At 34.8% G+C, this 22249-nt stretch overlaps 1 protein-coding gene across 3 annotated transcripts in view; it reads left to right on the top strand.

Moving 5' to 3' along the window:
• Positions 1–19662, top strand: part of ADAM29 (ADAM metallopeptidase domain 29) — a 31182-nt gene extending 11520 nt beyond the window's left edge. Inside the window, exons 1-2 of one of the 3 annotated variants that reach the window (XM_033134769.1) lie at positions 1577–1621; positions 16743–19662. In XM_033134769.1, coding sequence (XP_032990660.1) covers positions 16900–19641 — 2742 coding nt within the window. In that variant the 5' untranslated portion in view covers positions 1577–1621; positions 16743–16899 and the 3' untranslated portion in view covers positions 19642–19662. Of the gene's footprint in view, positions 1–1576; positions 1622–11473; positions 11586–16742 lie in introns of those variants that run through there. The other 2 variants (XM_033134768.1, XM_033134770.1) reach the window with 2 other exon arrangements.
• The last annotated feature ends 2587 nt before the right edge of the window (positions 19663–22249 follow it).

Raw genomic sequence — 22249 nt, 5'->3', positions numbered from 1 at the left:
AAGCACACAGACAAAAACATTGAATATTTATTGGTGGCAGCATCACATTTATCCAAAGTCATGGCACAGTGTAAAGACACATGGGTAGGATACAAATTGGCTTCATCTTTAAATGTATAAATAAGTCATTTTATTTCTCCATATGGAAGTCATTCTCGATATTGTTAAGGACCACAAAGTTTGTTCCAGAAACCTGAGCAAAAAACGCAAACTTAGGTTGTTCCAAAACTTGTTGCTAAGCAGTTTATTACCCCAGATTTTTTGAATTCTCATACCAGTTAATTTTCTCTTTTAAAATACTTACATATATACACATATATGTTATAGATGATTTAATTTTATGTGTGTAGCTATATGGATTTGTATACATATATTACATAGGTACATATCTATAAAGATATACATCTAGTGTATCTGTCTTTATATTAGACCCAAATAGGTATCAAAATTTCTGGTAAGGTTTTTACATTTTAAACAGCACATTAAATGCTCGGAAGCAATATTGTGAACTCTTTCTTTTTATTTACACCAACAATCCCTATGTATGCTGAACACTAAAACACCAATCAGTATATACGTTATGTTGAAAATCAGCTTATGTGAAAACATCCATGGGAACTACAGATTAAAGTGAAAATGAGTAAGAGTGAAGGATAAGTAGAAATGCAGCTTATTTCAAGCTATAGATTAATGACCAATACAAGCTCCTTTTGGAGGCATGATTTTAGTCAGCTATTTCAGCAAAGTTCTTAGCACCAATGTAAATACCTTATTTTCTTTTAACTCTTGCAGTGTTGATGTTTCTGGGCCTAATCTGCTTTCTCTTTTGGTCTGCTGAACTTTGTAGGAATAGTAGTAATAACAATAATATCAATAACAAAGTGCAGTGATTCAATCTATTATCTATCTATCTATCTACTAATTTCATTTGTGGCTGCACAAGTGCTTAACTAAATTAATTTTTTATGTCTTACTCCAAATACCACAACCACCATTCTGAAACACTCGATGCAACATTCAACTCAACCACCCACACTTGATTGATAAACTTGCTTCCTACATGGAATACTAGTTTGATCAATTTCTCCCCTCTTCATCTGTACCCTCAATGCCCCCTGTTTACTTTCATCTCAGAGGTCTAGCTGGTTGTCATTTTTATTTTTTAGAGTTAACTCTTCCTGAGGTCACTGCTCTTTTCATTACCATCCCTACCAGGTCTTGTGTCTTCTACTATCCTCCACTTTTTTCTTTACCTTCTTGCTCACAACTTATTTCTTCCTCCCTCCTAACAATAGATCAAGGTCTCTTTTTATCTAAAAGCAATATCACCAAAAGGAAACACTCAATTAAGCACTTAAGAAATAAATTGACATGAGCAAATGATTTTCAATCTTCATCATTTATTTTCTTTCTTTAATCTCTTTTTAACTTTCTTTTCCAGGCCGTAGTAGCCTGGTATTAAAGTGATTTCTTAATGATATTCACAAATCTATTTCTGCTTCTTTCTGTAGGAATTCCAGCTCCTCTCAAATTCCTTACAACTACTTCTGGGAGTTCCCAGGAAGACACTCACACTCATTCTAGGAATTTGCTATCTACCATGTGGCAACTTTTCTCCCAGGTATATGTCATTTCTCTGCCAATGGCAAACATTGCAACCACACAGACACACAGTGTGTCACAACCACACTGACACTAATGAGGCCTAGGCTGTTTATTTTAGTGTGTCAGAATGAGAGTTCTGCTATTTGAGCTAAGAGAATTGTCTCTTCCCCCAGCGGAAGCTGCTAACATCAAGGCTGCTGCATCTTCTGCGCTCTTACTTTTCTCCTTTTTCTTCTTTGTTATAAACAGTCCTATTACCCCCAAATTCTGGTGTACCACTCCTTGAAGCCTGGGACAGAGGGCAGGCAAGCTGATTGACAGGCATTATGTACTTCAATCATTCCTTTTCTCTGTTAATTCCTGTCTCTGTTACCCCAGTATTTCACAGTTATGTTTGATGTTAGCTTTACCTGTCATAAGTGTCCTTTATCAGATTAAGGAAGATTATATCTATTTTGATTTATGTGAGGGGATTTTTTTCATATACGAGTATTTTGTATCACGACTTGTGAAGTTCTTCTGTAAATATTGACATAATCATAGTATTTCCCTCCTTATTCTATTCATGTGGTAGATTTCAAATGTAAGCAAACTTTCAATTCTTATGATAAATCCCTCTTGGGATAAGTTATATTATCACTTTACATTATTGGTAGATTTGATTGCTAATATTTTGTTCAGGATATTTGTGGCTATGTCCGTGAATAATAGTGATTGATACATTTATTTTCTTCTAATATCGTTGATAGGTTTTGATATCAGAGTTAAACTTGCCTTCTAAAGCAAGCTGAGACATGGTCATTCTGTCTCTGCTGTGCTGAAGGCATTTCACTGGTATTATTTCTTCCTGAAATGATTTTAGAACACAATATTGAAATCATCTGGGCCTGAAATTTTCTTTATGCAGAAGTTTTTGATAAATTCAATATTATTGATAGATTCATGGCAATATCATTGATAGATTCATTATAAATTACTTTTGATAAATTGTATGTTTTCAAGGAAATTATTCATTTCATGAAGTTATTCATAATGTCCCTTTTCATTCTTTTGATGTCTGTAGGATCTGATGTGATACTACTTTTTTCATTCCTGAAATTGGTTATGTGTGTTTTTTATATCGTGATTATTCTCACTGGGTGGTTATCATTTTTATTAATTTTTTCCAATTGGCTTTGTTAATTTTCCATTTTCTCAATTTCTACTCGTTATTATTTCCTTGATTCTGCCTGCTTTAGGTTTAATTTATTTTTTTCTTGATTGTGTCTTTCTTTTTTTCTAATAATAGGATTTTCTAATGTTTTCTCATAATAGCATAGTTCTAATATTTCCAAATAATAGCATTGCTTTAGGTGTAGCCTACAGATTTTAGATGTGTTTTATTACTCATTACCATTCAGTTTAAAATAGTTTTTAAATTTCTCTTGAGATTTCTGTATTGAAACATGGATTATTTAGGAGTATATGCTCATTTACAAATATTACACTTTTCTAGATATCTTATTAACTTCTAATTTGATTCTGTTGTGGTGAGATAACATACTTTGAACTATTATATCTTGAAATTTACTGAGTCTTAGTTTATGATCCCATAGTTGGTATGTCTTAGTGACTGTTCCACAAACACTTGAAATCAATGGTATTTTATATAGATTGGTCACCAATATCGGGTCAAAGTGTTTGACAGTTTCATTTAGATCTTCTACATCTTTGTAGTTTCTGTGACTACTTTATTAATTTCTAAAAGTGGTGTTAAATATCTAAACGTTTGTGGATTTGTCTATTTTTCCTTGGAAATCTATTTTAGCTTGATGTTTTTGAAAGCTGTGTTAATTAAGCAATACCCATTAATATTTTTATGTTTTTCTACTGTATTAAATCTAATTCTATTGAAATTTCTCTCTTTATCTCCAATAATAATTCTTGTGCTAAAGTCTATTTTGACTGATATTAATGTAGCCACTGCGATCTTCCCGTACTTAGTGCTTGCATGGCATATATTTTTTCATCTTTTTATTTTCTTTCTATTTATGTTTGTTTCTTAAAGTGTATGTTGTAGACAGCATATGTTTGCACTTACTTTCTAATCAAGTCTGATAAATTCTACATTCTAATTGGAATGTTTAGTCCATCTATATTTAATGTAATTATTGCTATAGTAGAACATATGTCTGCCATTTTGTTTCTATTTGCCTAATTTGTTCCTCCTTCTCTGTTTTATTTGGGTTAATTAATTTTTTAAGTATTATTATTTAATTTTTATGTTTCAATTACAATTGACATTTAATATGATTTTACATTGGTCTTGGGTGTACAGGATAGTGGTTAGACATTTATATAATTTATGAAGTGATCCCTCCGATTATCTAGTACCCACCTGGCATTAAAGTATTACATTTTGGTTCCTTTATTGCCTTTTTTATTGAACATTTAGAATTATTTATTTTTTTTTTAGTAATTGTTTTAGAAACTATAAGATGTAGCTTTAACTTAACACAATTTAGAGTTAACCATTTCCTGTTAAACATAGGAACATTTCAAAAGTATGGTTCTTTTTACCCTGCGTGTACTTTGTAGGATTCTTATCATTTATACTAAAGCTATATTCATCAAAAACAAAAAAAGGCAAAATGCCATATTGCGATTTATCCTTTGAATAGTTTTATGTCTTTTGAAGAATTTAAGAGAAGTAAGACAGTGTGTGCCAATAATTCATTCTATATATGGCCACAGAATAACACACTGGTAAAAGACACGCAGTATATATGATAAACATATTTAATTTTAATGAATAAGGAAGCTTGCATAAATTAATTTTAAAAGCAGTATAAAAATAGTTAAGAATAATAGAATAATGAGAAAAGGATATGACAGTAAAAATATGCAAAGAAATATAAGGGAAATGTATGGACTTACTATCAATCAAACATTCTTTAGTTATGATATTACTGATATATAACATTGTTTAAGTTTAAGGTGTACAATTTGTTAGTTTGATACATTTATATATTTCAATATAATTACCACCATAGCATTAGCTAACACCTCTATCACCTCACATATTATCCTTTTTTCATGCTGAGAACAATTAAGATCTAGTCTCTCACAACTTTGAAGTTTATAATACAGTATTATTAATCAGTAATCCTTAATTTCATGTGAGGTTGTGGTGTTGCTGGTGTAAATGTATATAAAAAAATAACTTTTTTGGAAGTGAAAGTGTCAAAAATTTTATTAACATTCAGTTTTAAAAAAAACTTTACACTTGTGATATACTAAGATTTGGAGTACTACTTCTTAAAGAAGTTACTCTTTAGGGTTTGGTTATTGGTTTAGAAATTGTAGAGCTTTTGTATTTTTTTGTTAAGTACTTTAAGAAATCACAATCATGGTTCAAGGCTGGTAATATGCCATTTTCTTCCTTGTCACAAAAGTGGTTAATTAAGTCAATATGAAGTAGGTGTTCAGGGCATCATTCTTCTGCATTAATGAGAGAGGAACATTCTGAATTTTAGAAATGAAATGTTTTAATAATTGTTCATGATGGAGACAAAAACTGGCCAGCTCATCAAAATCCTAATGTTATCTCCATAGTAGCAATTGTTAGAAGTCAGGAATATTAGTTGATATGATAGAAATAAATAAATCTTCGCAGATATCAGAAGTGTATGTAACTTCACTCTGAAAAGTCATAAATGTATTATAAAGCCTCATTTACTAAATAATCACACTGTGTCTTGAAAACCACAGAATATACAGCTCTCAGGTCATCAAAAAAAGAGCAAGAATGGGCCTGAAAGCTTGTAATCTGTATTTTGATAAGAAAGCATATAGTGAACTTATAATGGTTTATTTAGACTATGTGTGAACTTAATATATTTTAATTAATAAAAGGGATTTTTTAATGTTTTAAAAAAAATAACTTTCTGGAAAACAATTGTCTTACATATAACAAGAACTTTAAAAATATTAACAGTCTTTGACCCAGCAATTCCCTTTCTAGGAATCTATCCTAAAGGAGTAGGCAGAAGTTCAAACAAAAATACAGATAAATGTATTAATAAAGACATAATTTACAATAGTAGAAAATTAGGAAAATGCTAAATATTCAATAATGGGAAAGTGTAGGTGACAGCACCCTCATATGATGGACTATTAGAGAGCCATAAACAAGCTTGTTTTCCAAGAATATTAATGAAATAGGATATACTCATGTTGTATTAAAAAGTGAAAGGAACACAGAAGTTTAAAAACAATCACTATTTTGCCAAACGTAATGAAGTTATTGATTCATGAAGGATTATCAATCATTCTAAAAGTATTGACAGTGATTTGTGATAAAGCAGACTTTTGCATGGTTCTAAAACCATCTCACAAAGACTACTTGTGGTTGCAAGAGGCAAAATATAACTTTATAATTGAAGTAATCAAGATGTCCCTACTCTAAACTAGTGTTTGATCTTAGCATTGCTGATGATGGGTTTCCTGATATGTTGCAATATGTAGTATACCCTTCACTTATGCATTTTATTTTAAAATATACAGTAATTAGAACTTAATTAAACCTTGAGGTATAACTTTATAAGAAATACTGGGGATAAAGAAATAGGACAAATGCAATATGTGGGGCCTTCTAAGTGAAAACTGATACAGACTCTTTAACATTTCAATATCTAAAAAAGGGACTGTTTTATATTCAGAGAGATTTCCGTGAAATGAAAAACTGGTGCTGTGTATCTCCCTAGCTTAGATTCTGTTTGGACAAACAGGTTCTAAAGGACACTGTGGGCATAAATGGACATTTGAGTAAGCACTGGATATTAGATAGAAATTATTTAAGAAATAATCATTTATTTTCTTAGATCTAATGTTACTTTTTTATTGTTTTTTATTTTTATTAAATTTATTGGTGTGACAATGGTTAGTAAAATTATGTAGGTTTCAAGTGAACAATTCCATAATATATCATCTCTATACTGTATTGTGTTGACCCCCCAAAGTCAATTCTCCTTCCATCACCATATATTTGACCCCCTTTACCTTCTTATACCATCCCCTTTCCCCCTTACCCTCTGGTAACCACTAAACTATTGTCTGTGTCTATCAGTTTTTGTTTATTTATTTTTCTTGTTCATTTGTTGTTTTTAGTTTTATATCACACATATGAATGAATTCATATGGTTCTCAAATTTTGCTTACTTGTTTCACTTAGCATGATAATCTCAGGATCCATCCATGTTGTCACAAATGGCAGTATTTCACCTTTTTTATGGAAGAATAGTATTCCATTGTGTGTATATACCACATCTTCTTTATCCAATCATCTATCGAAGGACATTTTGGTTGTTGCCATGTCTTTGTGCCATTCATGGTGATGAATAATGTTGCGGTGAACATAGGGGTACATATCTCTTTACAGATAAATGTACTCAGATTTTTGGGTTAGATACCCCATGCTGGGTCACATGGTAATTCTATTTTTAATTTTTTGAGGGAACTCCATACTGTTCTCCATAGTGGCTGTACCAATTTACATTCCTACCAGCAGCGTATGAGGGTCTCCAACACTTGTTATTACTTGTCTTGTTGATAATAGTCATTCTAATAGGTGTAAGGGATATCACATTATGGTTTTTATTTGCATTTCCCAAATAGCTAGTGAAGTTGTGCATATTTTCATATATCTGTTGGCCGTTTGTATGTCTTCTTGGGAGAAGTGTCTGTTCAGGTCCTCTGCCCATTTTTTTATTAAATTGTTTATTTTTGTTGTTGTTGAGTTGTATGAGTTCTTTATATGTTTTGGGTATTAGCCCCTTATTGAAGGTGTTGTTTGCAAATATCCCATTCAGTTGGTTGCCTCTTCATTTTGTCGATGGTTTCTTTTGCTGTACAGAAGCTTTTTAGTTTGATATAGTCCCATTCATTTATTTTAGCTTTCACTTCCCTTGCCTTTGAGGTTAAATTCATAAAATCCTCTCTGAACCCAAGGTCCATAAATTTAGGACTTATGCTTTCTTCTATGCAACTTATTGTTTCAGGTCTTATGTTTTGGTCTTTGATCCATTTTGAGTTCATTTTGGCACAAGTGACAGATAGCAGTCTAGTTTCATTCTTTTGCACGTGGTTTTCCAATTTTCCCAGCAGCATTTATTGAAGAGGCTTTATTTTCTCCATTGTATGTTTTTGGTTCCTTTGTCAAAAATTATCTGCCCAAACATATGTGGGCTTATTTCTGGGAATCTAATATCATTTTAACTATGTAGGAAAATATTTCTTTAGAGATACTTATGAAAGTATGTCGTATTTATTGTCACGATTTTCATAATTTGCTTTAAAAACAACTTTAATAAGAAAATTATAGCAAGTTAAAAGTTCATAATATATGTGCAAAAGTACCATATTTAAAAATGAAAAACATGACACTCATGCAAAAAAATAAATAAACAACTTTAAAGTTTGGCTATGAAAAAAAAGGATACATTTTAGGAAGTCATCCAATATAAATTTAAGGAAGTCAAACAAAATTTATTTTGTTTTAATAGAAAAACATGAATATTTGAAGGCAGTAGATAAAAAGCAGTTGAAAGGAAGAGATTGAAAATAATAGATGAAAGGTATTATATAATATTTTCTACTTGATTTTATGAGTGGAATTGTCAGAACCATATACATATGTGTGTGTATATATATATATATATTTACTAAAATCACATTAGAAATAATTTTCAGGTAAACAAAGCACATAATTAAATAAAATAGAATTTTTTATTTAGATTTACATCTAATTTAGATATATGAGGTCTGACAATTAAGTTCACGAACTTGCCACCATATGCTTACCTTGGCAGCACTGTACAAACAGCTCAGTAAGTTTTCATGACCTTGGTATATCAGTATCTCACAGCTGTGTTCGTGTTGACGTGTGGCAGTGTCTTGCTGAGTGGCATTCATTATTACTGTTGTGTGCCGTCGCGAGAATATGTGAGCTTAAATGAGAGCAACGAACAAACATTAAATTTCTTGTTAAACTTGTCAAGAGTGGAAGTGAAATTAGGGACATGTTAGTTTAAGTTTGTAGGGATAATGCCATGAAGAAAAGGGCAGTGTACAAATGGATTAAACGTTTTCCTGAGGGAAGAGAACACGTCACTGATGAAGAGAGGTCAAAGCGGCCAGTAGAGAGCAGAACTGACAAAAACCTTGCAAAAATTCATCAAATTGTGCATCAAAATCATTGGCTGACTGTAAGAAGAATAGCAGACAAGTAAACATCAATAGAGAAACAGTTAGGAAAATCTTCACTGAAAATCTTGGCATGAGAAAGGTGTGTGCAAAACTGGTCCTGAAGAAGCTCATCAATGAACAAAAGCAAAGAAGAGTCAAAGTTTGCCAAGACCTTTTGGCAAGGCAATGCAATGTTTTGGGCCGTGTTGACACTGGTGATGAAACATGGGTGTACCAATACGACCCTGAAACAAAGCATCAAAGTGCACAATGCAAGTCAGCCAATTCTCCACAACCAAAAAATTTCCAACAGTCCAAATCAAGAGTAAAAATGAGGTTGCTAACCTTTTTTGATATCTGAGGGATTGTTCATTATGAATTTGTACCAACTCGACAAAATTAACCAAGTTTACTATTTGGAAATGCTGAAAAGGCTGCATGAAAATATTAGACGACCTGAGCTTTTCGCCAACAATTCATGTCTCTTGCATCACAGCAATGCACCAGCTCACATGGCACTGTCTGTGAGGGAGTTTTTAGCCAGTAAATAAACAACTGCACTGGAACACTCTCTCTGCTCACCTGATATGGCCTCCAGTGACTGCTTTCTTTACCCAAAGATAAAGGAAATATTGAAAGGAAGACATTTGATGACATTCGGGACATCGAGGGTAATACGAGGACAGCTCTGATAACCATTCCAGAAAAAGAGTTCCAAAATTGCTTTGAGGGTGGACTAGGTGCTGGTGTCAGTGCATAACTTCCCAAGGGAAGTACTTTGAAGGGGACCATAGTGATATTTAGCAATGAGGTATGTAGCACTTTTTCTAGGATGAGTTCGCGAACATAATTTGTCAGATCTCATACACACAGCATGATTCTGTTTATTGGTCTCCTTCCTTCAATTTTTAAAACTCAGAAATTGAAATTAGACTCTCTACCTGAGTTTCCTTAAAATACACTTGATTACAGTATCCTCTACTTAGACACAGTGGGTTCTTTCCTATTGTGCTCAGGAGAAAGTACTGCTGATTTCAACCACTTCTTAAGACACACCTTAATCTAGTCTCACACTATACAGCCAATTACCTCTAAAATAGTCTCAGCATTCTCTTCAGCATCTCCTTCGTACTTTAAGTAATTCCTTTTACCCAGAAACCTTCTTCTATCCCTTCCCTATGAATTTTTAATGAGTCAGTGTCTCATTCTTCAAAGTCATTCCATCATTCAAAGTCAAGTTCACACCTTTCCCACTCCATGAAGTTCCCTGCAGTTATATTGACTGTGGCTTCCTCATCATCTATACACACTGCATTCAGTAGTGGGTTTGATCTTAAGATATATTTACTTGCATTTTTGCTTAGTATTCCCATAAATATATTTAACATTGAGTGTAATGTTAGCTATGAGCTTGTCGTATATGGCCTTTATTTTGTTGAATTGTATTACCTCTGTACCCAATTTGTTGAGAGTTTTTATCATGAAAGGATATTGAATTTTGTCTAAACCTTTTTTCTACATCTGTTTAGATGATCATGTGGTTTTGATCCTTCATTTTGTTAATGTGATGTATCACAATAATTGATTCGTGGATCTTGGACCATTCTTGTACTTGGAATAAATCTCACTTGATCATGGTGTATGATCCTTTTAATGTGTTGTTGAACATGATTTGCTAATAATCTGTCGGAGATTTTTGCATTTGTGTTGATCAGGGATATTAGCCTAGAATTTTCTTTTCTTGTAGTGTCCTTATCTGGCTTTGGTATCAGGGTAAGCTCACCTCATAAAATGAGTTTGTGAGTGCTTCCTTCTCTTCAATTCTTTTAACAGTTTGAGAAGGATTTGTATTAATTTTTCTATAAATGTTTGGTAGAATTCACCAGTAAAACCATTTGGTCCTGGGATACTTTTGTTGGGAGGTTTGTGATTACTGCTTCAGCCTTATCACTCATTATTGGTCTGCTCAGATTTTCTATTCCTTCATGATTCAGTCCTGGTAGGTTGTATGTTTATCCATTCCTTCTAGATTGTCTAATTCTTTGGTGCATAGTTGTTCATAGTAGTTCCTTATGATCCTTAACATTTCTGTGGTATCAATTGTAATATCTCCTGTTTCATTTCTAATTTTGTTTATCTGAGTCTTCTCTTTATACATCCTTGATGTATTGATCCCTTTTTCATAATGACCTCTGCAGCTGGCATGGACTCTTTGGTCAGACTTCCTGGTCAGGTGAGACTAGACACTATCTCAGCAGTTGGGCTGGACTTCAAATTTGCTTCTCTCTGTGTGAAGGGCAATAGAGTGGGCTCTGCGGCCACTATGACCCATTGGATGGGGATCCAAAGCAGGCAGAACTGCCCCCAAATCCCTGTCCGATGGGGCCACCAGCATGGCACTGCAGATGAAAAGAGCCACTGCCTAGATTCTCTGCTTGGGTACTGTGAGAAGCATAGCAGTATGATGGGCTGTGCAGCTGCTTAGATTCTCTGGTTAGGCTTCCTGGTCAGGCAGGGCTGTGGGCTATATTCAGCAGTAGGCGGAGCTTTGAATTTATTTCTGTGCCTGGATGAGATCATAGAAAAGCTCCACGTCTGACACAGCTCACTGGCTTTTGATCAAAACTGGGCAGAACTGCACAGTGAGTTCTCCAGCCAGACAGGGCCACTGGCTTGTCTCTGTAGATGGTCAGAGCTCTGCTCAGGTGCAGCTGCAAAGAGGAATGTGTTCTGCTAAGATCTTAGCACTGCTTGCTGTAAGCTCTGCTCCCTTCTCCATTTCTCTCTGATCCTTGGTGGTCAAGCCCTGATTGCCGCAGTGATCCCTGTGAATGAGACCCAAGAGGGCCTCCTGGAAAGTATCCTGTAATGCTGGGGAGCTGGATGTATACCTTGGACTCTGTTTTCTCTCCACTGCAGAAAATGTAGGCCTAGGTTGGCCATCTCAGTGAGGTGCAGTGCTGGCCTGGGGGAGGGATGATGCAGCCAGCGTAGCCACTCTTTTTACCCTTCTAATGTGGCTTTTCTCAGTCTCCGGGTTCCAGGACATTGCTTCAGCCTCACCCCCAGGTTCTGGAATTTTCACAGTGGTGTCTTATTTATGGGTAGTTGCTAGTTGGTCTTCTGGGGGCGGGGGGTGGCTAAAGTCAGGAACAACCTATGTTTTTATGTTGATGACATACGATTCTATAATGCATTTTCAAGTTAAGTTTTGTGTATGGTGTGTGGTAAGGGTGTAAATTCAACTTTTTGCATTTGAATGTACTATTGTTCCAATATCATTTGTTGAACAGGTGATCCTTTCCTGAATGAATTGCCTTGGCACCTTTGCTTTGCCAGTCAAAAATCGAATGACTTTAAGAGTAATGATTTATCTCTATATTCTCACTCCTGTTCTGTTTATTTCTGTGTCTATTCTTATGCTTATACCACACTGTCTTGATAACTGAACCTTTATGTTTTTAAATCAGGAAGTGATAGTCCTTCAACTTTGTTCTTTTTCAAAATTGTTTTGGCGAGTCCAGGTGTTTGCGTTTCCATGTAAATTTTAGGATCTCTGTGTTAATATCTGAAAAGAATCCCTGCTGAAATTTTGATAAGGATTAAGGTGACTATATCAATTGATAGTGATTTCCATCGTAATAATATTGAGCCTTCCAACCCATGAACATAGAATATCTCTCTATTTATTTAAATCCTTTTTCAGTTTTGCTCAAGAAAGTTTTGTAATTTTCAATGTATAAATCTTGCATTTGTTTGTTAAGTTTGGAGATCACATGGATGACTTATTTGTCTCTTGTTTCTAAGTATTTTAATTCTTTTTATGCTATTGTTAATTGAATTGTATTCTTAATATCATGTTCATTGCTTATACATAGAAATATATTTGACTGTTTTTATACTGATCTTGTATTCTGTGATCTTTCCATACTTGTCTTAAGTTCTCATAGGTTTTTAGTGCATTCCTTATTATTTTTTATATATAGGATCATGCCATTTACAAAGTTTTATTTCTTCCTTTCCAATCTGGTTGCCCTGCTCTAACACCCAATACAGCACAACATGTGGAGGAGGAGCCCTCCAGATGACAAATTAATGAACAAATTATTCCAGAAAGCCTAAAGAGTTGCTATAAGAAAAATGATGCAGAGCCAGGGTTGAGGCGGAGAATAATGAAATAGAGAACAGGAGTTGGGGGCGGGGGCAGAGCATTTGAGGGTAGTTTTTAATAAGTATGGACTCCCTGGAGACCACCCCTGGGTAGGAAGAAACCCAAATTCAGTATTCTACTTCCAAGTTTCATAAGTATCTGTTAATAATAGTACTAGCTAACACTTAGGGTGCTAAGAGAGAAAGCTGGAGGGAGTAGGAAGTTTGAGGAAGGAGAAGTTAAAACTTTTTTTACATGGAGATCACATGGATGACTTATTTGTCTCTTACTCTAAAACTTCCCTTACATAGTAACGTTTCTGTAAATCTTACTTAAACAAATAAGTTTAGGTTTTAACTTAAAGTTTCTATTTACTGGGATATTGTATATGCCTCTGAAGTATTTTGACTATAAAAAGGTTCATATCACTAGGAATATATTTTTTATACAGATCAGTCTTCTTTCTGAGTCCTTAAAATTGCCTCCTCAGTTGCTCACATTTTGTTAAGAGTTCAGTGTGCTAACTTATCAGGAGTGGTCCAATATAATAAAATTTCATCGGTTTATACATATATTTTCAAAGTTCCTAAACTAGAATATGGGATACATAATTTCTCTTCAAATAAATAAAACAACTTAAAATTTAGAGGCCCAACAGACAAATATAAACTCACTGGTTAAAGCAGTACTATGTAATAGACCACTTTTCAACTATTTGCTGGTCAAGAAAAACAAAATTCATACAATAACTAACACATTCTGTTATACCTGGATCATACCTGGAAAAATTAACATTAAAAATTAATTAGGAAAAGACAAATCTACTTAGTTTAATAACATTGAATAAACTAGTGCTTAAACTCATTCTTCCAATTTGGCCTAGAACATTAAAAAAAAAAATTAGTAGGTCTAGTTTTTTCTCAGAATAGTTATGAATGAATGTTCTCTTACTTTTACTCTTATTTCCTGTCTAATGTTCTGGGAATGAAATGTTATTATGTACATAGCCATCTATTGAAGCCAAAAAAAAAGAATGAAATTCTCATGTTCAAATTTGCCCCATGAGAAACTGGTTTGATTAAAGTCAGGGAGAAACTGAAAAATACCTCTGAGGGAAATGTTGCTGACCTGAACTACTAAAATGGAAGCTCTAATGGAAACCAGCAACAGATACCAAAGTTTCATAGAGTCCCGAAGAAAACCTCCTCTGCTCCATAGCTAGCATCTCAAGATTAGAAGAGCAATAAATAACTAATCTTGTGTCTGTGGGTAGCCTCAGCCAACCTGCAGAAGTGAGACTGCTCAGGCCACTTGGATAACTGTGTGATAGTCAATATATCTATTAAATTTACTCCATTTTTTTTCCATTACCATGTCTCCTCTTCTAAATGTTATTTTTGTCTTTACTTGCTATCAATAGTCTCACAACAGTTCTCCCTCACACAGGAAAACAATTTATGTGTAGATACTAAAAGATTTGTGTTTTTCTTTGACATTATACAATTACAGGTAATTATTGATGGCCTGGATTTTTAGAAAAAGAGTTTTATAATAGAGGTGAGGTGGTCTTTTAAACCAAGAGTAAAATGAAGAATGCTTGGGTTAGCAATATAAACTAATTTGACTGAATGTCAACAATCATAAGGGAATGTAGATCTTTAGCCACAGGTACTACGAGGAAGTGCAGAAAGTCAGAGTTATGATGACACTGTGCAAATGAGCAAAATTGAGTTGAGAGGGTTTGAAAAATCTGCCGTGCATTTATCTGTTAGTTTGGGAACTTCTAGATACTCCAGTTCTGAGTTTGTTTCCCCCTTTTAAACTTCCCCTAGCCATAATGTTCTCTGTGTTTGGTTGTTGTTGTTGTTGTTGTTGTTAAAATTCTGTCAGGGCTGCCCACTTTGTTGTATAAGAGAAGAAAGCAAGTGTCGGCATCAATCCAGTTTGGTTATGTTAACCATTCTAATAACTGTATAGTGATAGCTCATGGTCTGATTTTTCATTTCCCTGGTGGCTAATTATGCTGGTGATGTTTTCATGTTCTTATTAGCCATCTATGTATCCTCTTTGGTAAAAAAATCCATTTATGCCTTTTGACCATTTTCTAATTGGATTGCTTATTTTATTAATGTTGACTTTTGAAGGTTCTTTATATATCATAGGTACAATTTCATTATCAGGTATGTAATCTGAAAATATTTTCTCCTAGTGTCCCTTTTCATCCTCTTAACTAAATACTTTGCCTAGAAAAAAATTTATTTTTAGTGGTGCAATTACCTTTTCATTTAATAGATGAATTAATGTCACGTCTAAGAACCTAAATCATGCCTAGTCCTAAATCATGAAGATTTATGTCCCATGTTTTTTATAAAATTTTATAGTTTTGCATTTAACATTTAAGATCCATTTTGAGACATTTTTGTTTAAGATATGAGTTTTAAGATAAAGTTCATTTTATTTACCCATTGGTGTTCAAGTGTTCTTTTTTTTATAATTGCTATTTCTTTGCTGAGATTGTCTATGTTTTCATTTGTCTCAAGAGAATCTGTAATCGCTTATTGAAGAATTTTTTTATAATGCTGCTTTAAAATCCTGGTTAGATAATTTCAACATAGTCTTCTTCTCAATATTGGCATCAGTTAATTGTCATTTCTCTTTCAAGTTATGATTTATTTTTTCTTGGTATGACAAGGGATTTTAGATATGTGAAGGGCATTTGTTTGGCTACAGACATTACTCAGAAAATGCCTACGGCAATCTTTTGAATTTTATTTCACTTTATTTCATTTCATTTTGGTAAGAACATTTAACATATTGTGTATCCTCTTAACAAATTTTTAAAAGTACATTTATTATGGTTGATTACTGGTACGGTGTCAAGCAGCAGATCGATAGAGCTTATTGATCCTACTTAACCAAAACTTTATGATTGCTGATTAGTAACTCTTCATTCCCCAACCCCCTGCAGTCCCTAGTAATTCTCATTCCACTCTTTAATTCTATGAATTAGACTATTTTAAATACCTCATATTCGTTGAATTACACAGTATTTGTCTGCATGTGACTGGCCTATTTTATTCAGCATAACGTCTTCAAGGTTCATCCATGTTGTTACACATTGCAAATTTTTTTCTTTTTTGAGGCTAAATAGTATTCCATTGTGCGTATATACCACACTTTTTTATCTATTCATCTGTTCATAGACATTTTGGTTGTTTCCACATCTTGGCTATTGTGAATAGTACTACAATGAACATGAGAGTTATGGTATGTCTTTGAGATTCTGATTTCAATCCTTTGCGATAAATACCCCAAATTGCTAAGACTGATGTCAAAGAGTTTACTGCCTATGTTTTCTTCTAGGAATTTTATGGTTTCAGTCTTACATTTAAGTCCTTAATCTATTTTGAATTTATTTTTATAGATGATTTTTAAAAAGTGATGTAGTTTCATATTTTTTGCATGTATCTGTCCAGTTTTCCCAACAACATTTATTGAGGAGACTATCTTTTCCCCCTTTTTGTATTCTTCCCTCTTTTGTCATAGATTAATTGACCAGATAAGTGTTGCTTTATTTCTAGGTTCTGTATTCTTTTCCATTGATCTATGTGTATGTTTTTATGCCAGTATCATACTATTTTGATTACCACAGATTTGTAGTATAATTTGAAATCAGGGAGCATGGTACCTCCAACTTTGTTCTTCTTTCTCAGGCCCTCTCATAACTACCTCATCCACATATTGCTTTTTGTTTTACTTATAGGGCTAATGCTCTAATGGTTCAACTTTGCCAGAAGACAGATACTTAATGATTAGCCCTGCACACTGACCAGCTCAGAATAAGGAGCCAGACCATCTGTGACTCCCAGCCCTGCCTTCCTGCTTCTCTGGACTAATGATTCCATAACGGTGGCTTCATAATGACTATGACTGAAGCAGTGTTATACATAAGGATCATGCTCCTGCTACACTGGCTTGGGGTGTTTCTGTCCTTTTCTGGACATACCCGGACTGAGCACTCCCAATATCACAGTCCTCCAGAAGTGGTGATTCCCTTGAGGGTAACAGGCACTGGCCTCAGCATGAAGCTTCCAGGCTGGCTCTCTTACGGTCTACATTTTGGGGGTGAGAGACATATTATCCACATAAAGGTCAAGAAGCATTTGTTGTCCAGACACCTGCCAGTGTTCACCTACTCGGACCAGGGCGCTCTCCTTGAGGACCAGCCTTTTGTTCAGAATGACTGCTACTATCATGGTTATGTGGAAGGGGACCCAGAATCCCTGGTTGCCCTCAGTACCTGTTTTGGGGGCTTTCGAGGATTGTTACAGATAAATAACATTGCTTACGAAATTAAACCCATGATTTTTTCTACCAAATTTGAACATCTAGTATATAAAATGGATAGCAAGGAGACTCAATACCCAACCATGAAATCTGACTTTATGGAAGAAGAAATTGTAAGCCAATTTGAGTTTCAAGAGATTGGTAATTCTACTCTGAAGCAAAGTTCTTATGAGGGCTGGTGGGTCCATAGGTTCTATATTGAAATAGCAGTGGTGATTGACCATACTCTCTATCTTCATTGTGGAAAAAATATCTCAAGGTTGCAGGAAGACCTATATGTTATTGTAAACATAGCGGACTCCATTTATGAGGTGATGGATCTTAAAGTGTTATTGTTTGGTATGGAGGTGTGGACTCAAACAAACCACATTGAAGTAGATGATGTAAAGAGATCTCTGAGACTGTTTTGCGTTTGGAAAGCTAACAATCTTATTTCCCGCCTGCCACATGATACTGCACATCTTTTTATACACAGGACATTAAGAGGATTAAGTGGTATAGGTATGGTTAAAGGAATGTGTAGATCGCTCTTTGGTTGTGGAATTGTTACTTTTGTAAACAAACCCGTGACCATTATTGGAATTGCATTTGCTCATCATATAGGTCACAATTTGGGTATGACTCATGACAGCGCACTGTGTAAATGTGGACATATTAAATGTATAATGCATCATGATAACCCACCAATAACTAAATTTAGCAATTGTAGTTATTCCTATTTTTGGGACTATTCAATAATTAAGGCAAAATGTTTGCGCTACACTATACATGCAAAGGACATATTTAGACGGCAGCGCTGTGGGAATGGTGTTGTTGAAGAAGATGAGGAGTGTGATTGTGGACCTTTACAGCATTGTGCAAAAGATGCCTGTTGTCTGTCAAACTGCACTCTGAGTTTTGGATCTAATTGTGCTTTTGGGCACTGTTGCAAGGACTGCAACTTCTTACCATCAGGGGAAGTGTGTAGAAAGGAGGTCAATGAATGTGATCTTCCAGAGTGGTGCAATGGAACATCCCATATGTGCCCAGATGATGTGTATGTGGAAGATGGAATTCCCTGTAATGACAGTGCCTACTGCTATGAAAAGAGATGCAATGACCGCACTGCACAATGTAGGCAGATTTTTGGCCAAAAGGCAAAGAATGCAAATCACAGTTGCTACAAACAAATAAACACTCTAGGTGACCGTTTTGGTCACTGTGGTACCCAAAACTTTTCATATTTAAAATGTAATATCTCAGATATCTTGTGCGGGAGGGTTCAGTGTGAGAACGTGACTGAAATTCCCCTTCTGAGAGATCATTCTACTGTGCATTGGACTTACTACAATGGCATCAACTGCTGGAGTACTGACTACCACATTGGGATGACCATACCTGACATTGGTGAAGTGAAAGATGGCACAGAGTGTGGTGCCGAACATCTCTGCATCCACAAGAAGTGTGTCCATATATCTGTCTTGGATAGTAATTGTTCACCTACGTTCTGTAACAGAAGGGGAATTTGCAACAATAAACATCACTGTCATTGCAACTATATGTGGGACCCTCCCAACTGCTTAATCAAAGGCCATGGAGGTAGTGTTGACAGTGGTCCACCCCCTAGGAGAAAAAAGATAAGCAGGATTTATCTGTTAATATTTTCACTTCTTTGGTTGTTAATTTTACTATGTTGTCTTTGTTTTCTTTGTATGAAAAGAAGACCTAAGGAAAAAGAGCAAAAAGTTGAGCCTCAACCTCAAATGTTGGTTGAGACACAACAATCAAAAGAAAAACAAAAGATTCCAAGTCAGCAAGAGAAAGCCGTACAAAATATTCCGATTCAACAAGAGATACCTTCACAAAATATTCCGATTCAACAAGAGAAAGCCATACAAAATATTCCGATTCAACAAGAGAAAGCCGTACAAAATATTCCAATTCAACAAGGAATATCCTCACAAAATATTCCGATTCAACAAGGAAAATCCTCACAAAATATTCCGATTCAACAAGGGAAATCCTCACAAAATATTCCAATTCAACAAGGAAAATCCTCACAAAATATTCCTGTCCGACAAAGGAAATCCTCACAAAATATTCCCGTCCGACAAGGGAAATCCTCACAACGTATTCCTGTCCAACAAGGGAAATCTTCACAAAATATTCCCGTCCAACAAGGGAAATCCTCACAAAATATTCCCGTCCAACAAGCGAAATCCTCACAAAATATTCCCGTCCAACAAGGGAAATCCTCACAAAATATTCCCATTCAACAAAGGAAATCCTCACAAAATGTTCTGCCTCCATCTGCAAAACAAGGACAAAAATTTTAGTCAACCTAAAATGTCATTTTCCCAGAGTCAACTTGGGAAACACAAGCAATCAGTACCAAAAAAAAAAATAATGTATCCAAATAGGTATTCATTAAAAAAGGTAATTCCTAGTATGTTTCTACTTACTCTTCATTATTTTAAATAATTAGAAGGTTCATTTTTCCTAAAATTTGTTTCTTTAATTTTCTGGAAAAGGTGTGGCACACTGCTTCTCAGTTCCAAAGACCCTTACCATTTTGTACTCTATGTTGTTAGACATTTCTGTTGTACCAGCCCTCTTCCTATAAGGATCTGCAATAGGGAGAATGAGTTGGGAGTTTGGAGAACTGGGAGATCTGTTTGCTTCCTGTATGTCAATGCTACCTCCATAACAGATTTTACACTGGCAGTTATGCTTAGTTTCAATATCCTTTTTTTTTTTTTTTTTTTTTAATTAATTCATAGTCAACCTGAGAGATACCAGCATGGCTGTCTGACGTGTTACTTTCAGAGATCTGGGTCCCAGGTCTTTGTGCTTGCTACCAATATCCCAAATCTTCTACACCAGCTTAGAAGTACCTACTATCAGAGCTCTGAGACTCAGATCCATGGGACCAGCCCTACAGTCCTCTAGATTCATGTAACCCTCATCTCTTCCCTTTGTTCCTCAGTTCTGTGAATGGAGTCACCCTCTTACACTTAGTATTTCATGGTTATGAACCAGTTAGTAGCACAATGTCTCCCTTACCTGGGTTTGTTCTTCAATAGCTGTTCACCTGATTCCTTATATTTAATTCTATCCCTCTAAAATCACTAATGTAGTTTCTCTTTTTCTGAATTGTGACTGTTACAGTACTGATCTTGGTATATTTTTTTAAAAAGCAGGAGAAGGAAGCATCAGGTTTTTATGTGTTTAAGGACATTACTTACCACTGCCCTTTACTATCTTGGGAAGTTTACTTAAATTTACATCAAGTTTCCAACAAAATTAGAAAAGACAGAATAACATTAACAGTTATCTCTCAATTGCTGGGTTTCTTTGGTTATAAAATGTGATAAAGAAAATACTTCCAATTTTAGGTATGTCTTGGTAGGCAAGTGATTTTTCTGAAAATAATGACTATGCAATGCCAAATAAATTTTTTTAAATTTATACTTTAAAAGTATCAGAGAGCTGTGGAGAAAATGAAGATTTAAAGACTTAAAAATTACAGAAAAGGAAAAACAATTTGAATTGTTAGTGCTTATTTCCCCTGGAACAAAAATGGTTGTTCCCTGGAACATGATAATTCTGAATTTAAATTAAGGATCAAACTTGGGCCACCCAGTTAAAGTGCCTCTGTTAAACAAAGAGAAACCTGAAAACCTCTTAGTGTGTAGAAGAGATTAAATTGATAAATTATGTCACCATGCTAAAGGTCTGGGTACTCCCTGCATGAAAGCCAAAACTCAAGGGACAAGGTTGGTGGAAAGAAAAATACGTTTATTCAAAATGCCGGCATTCTGAGTGGATGGCTTTTGGACATTCCCCTACCCCCCCCCCCCCCATCATGGCCAAAAAGGTTTTATAGGCAGATAAGGAGAGGTAGAACAAAGGAAAGGGGGAGTTGGTCAGGCAATTCCTGGAAAAAGGCGCTTCCCAGAGGCAGGTTTGTTTCAGGGATAGGAATGGATCTTACGCAGATGTGAAAACTTCTTTAAGTCAGTGTCCTGGAGATTTCCTTGAGAAACCAGGGTCATGAGCCTGGTATGCATATGGTCTGGAGTAAACAGAACCACTGAAACTGGCATGCATGGTAAATGTATAGTAAACAGAATCGTTAAGGTTTGGCGGGAGGGAAGAGAAGCAAAGAAAAGAAAAGCTTTCAAAAAGTCCCAAACTAAACTACACTGTTAAATAGAATCACACTAGAGGTTTAAATCTCAAAATAGAAGATATAGTGTCACTGAAACAGTTAGACACATAAGCACATCAGATTCAAAATTAGTTTTCCCTACATCACATTTGCTGAGTTTAGGAGAGATAGGTTAAAGCTTCTAAAGTCAGAAATTTCTAGTGTGTTGTACTTAGGAAGCAAAGACCTCGTCGAAAGCAACTTGCCTCAAAAATATGTACTGTCTTGCATTGAAACCATTTGTCTGATTTGGAGGAGTTTGGAATGTAAGTTAGAAAATTGAGTTTTTCAAAATTTGAGTATCAGTACATCACCAATCGTTTTCAGAGCTGAGAGAATAGAGGCACATGGGCTCTCAATACGAAGCCCACTATGGTATATAATGTTTTACTAAAACTACACTATTTCCTGACCAAACTCAATTCCTAATTGTAATGAAGTTATCAGTCACTCAGCCTATCTTTCAAACAGAGGAAAGATGGAAATTTCTCAAGTTAAGGGAAATTCTCTCCTGAACTCCTATGGTCTTTACATATAACATCTGGCAAACAATAAAAAATTATCACAGATATCAAGAGGAAGAAATTATGGCCAATAATAAGAAAACACCAACAACAAAGGTAGTAAAAGAGAAGCTAGAAGCCATCTAAAAGATGATCCAGAAAGTGTAAAACATGATACTGAACAAAAAAATCACTATGATTACTATTTTAGAAAAACTGGAAGAAAAATGA

Source organism: Rhinolophus ferrumequinum, chromosome 18 (assembly GCF_004115265.2).
Source record: "Rhinolophus ferrumequinum isolate MPI-CBG mRhiFer1 chromosome 18, mRhiFer1_v1.p, whole genome shotgun sequence".
NCBI lineage: Eukaryota > Metazoa > Chordata > Mammalia > Chiroptera > Rhinolophidae > Rhinolophus > Rhinolophus ferrumequinum.
The sequence above is the reverse complement of the archived record's forward strand: the minus strand, read 5'-3'. Positions and strand labels throughout refer to the sequence as shown.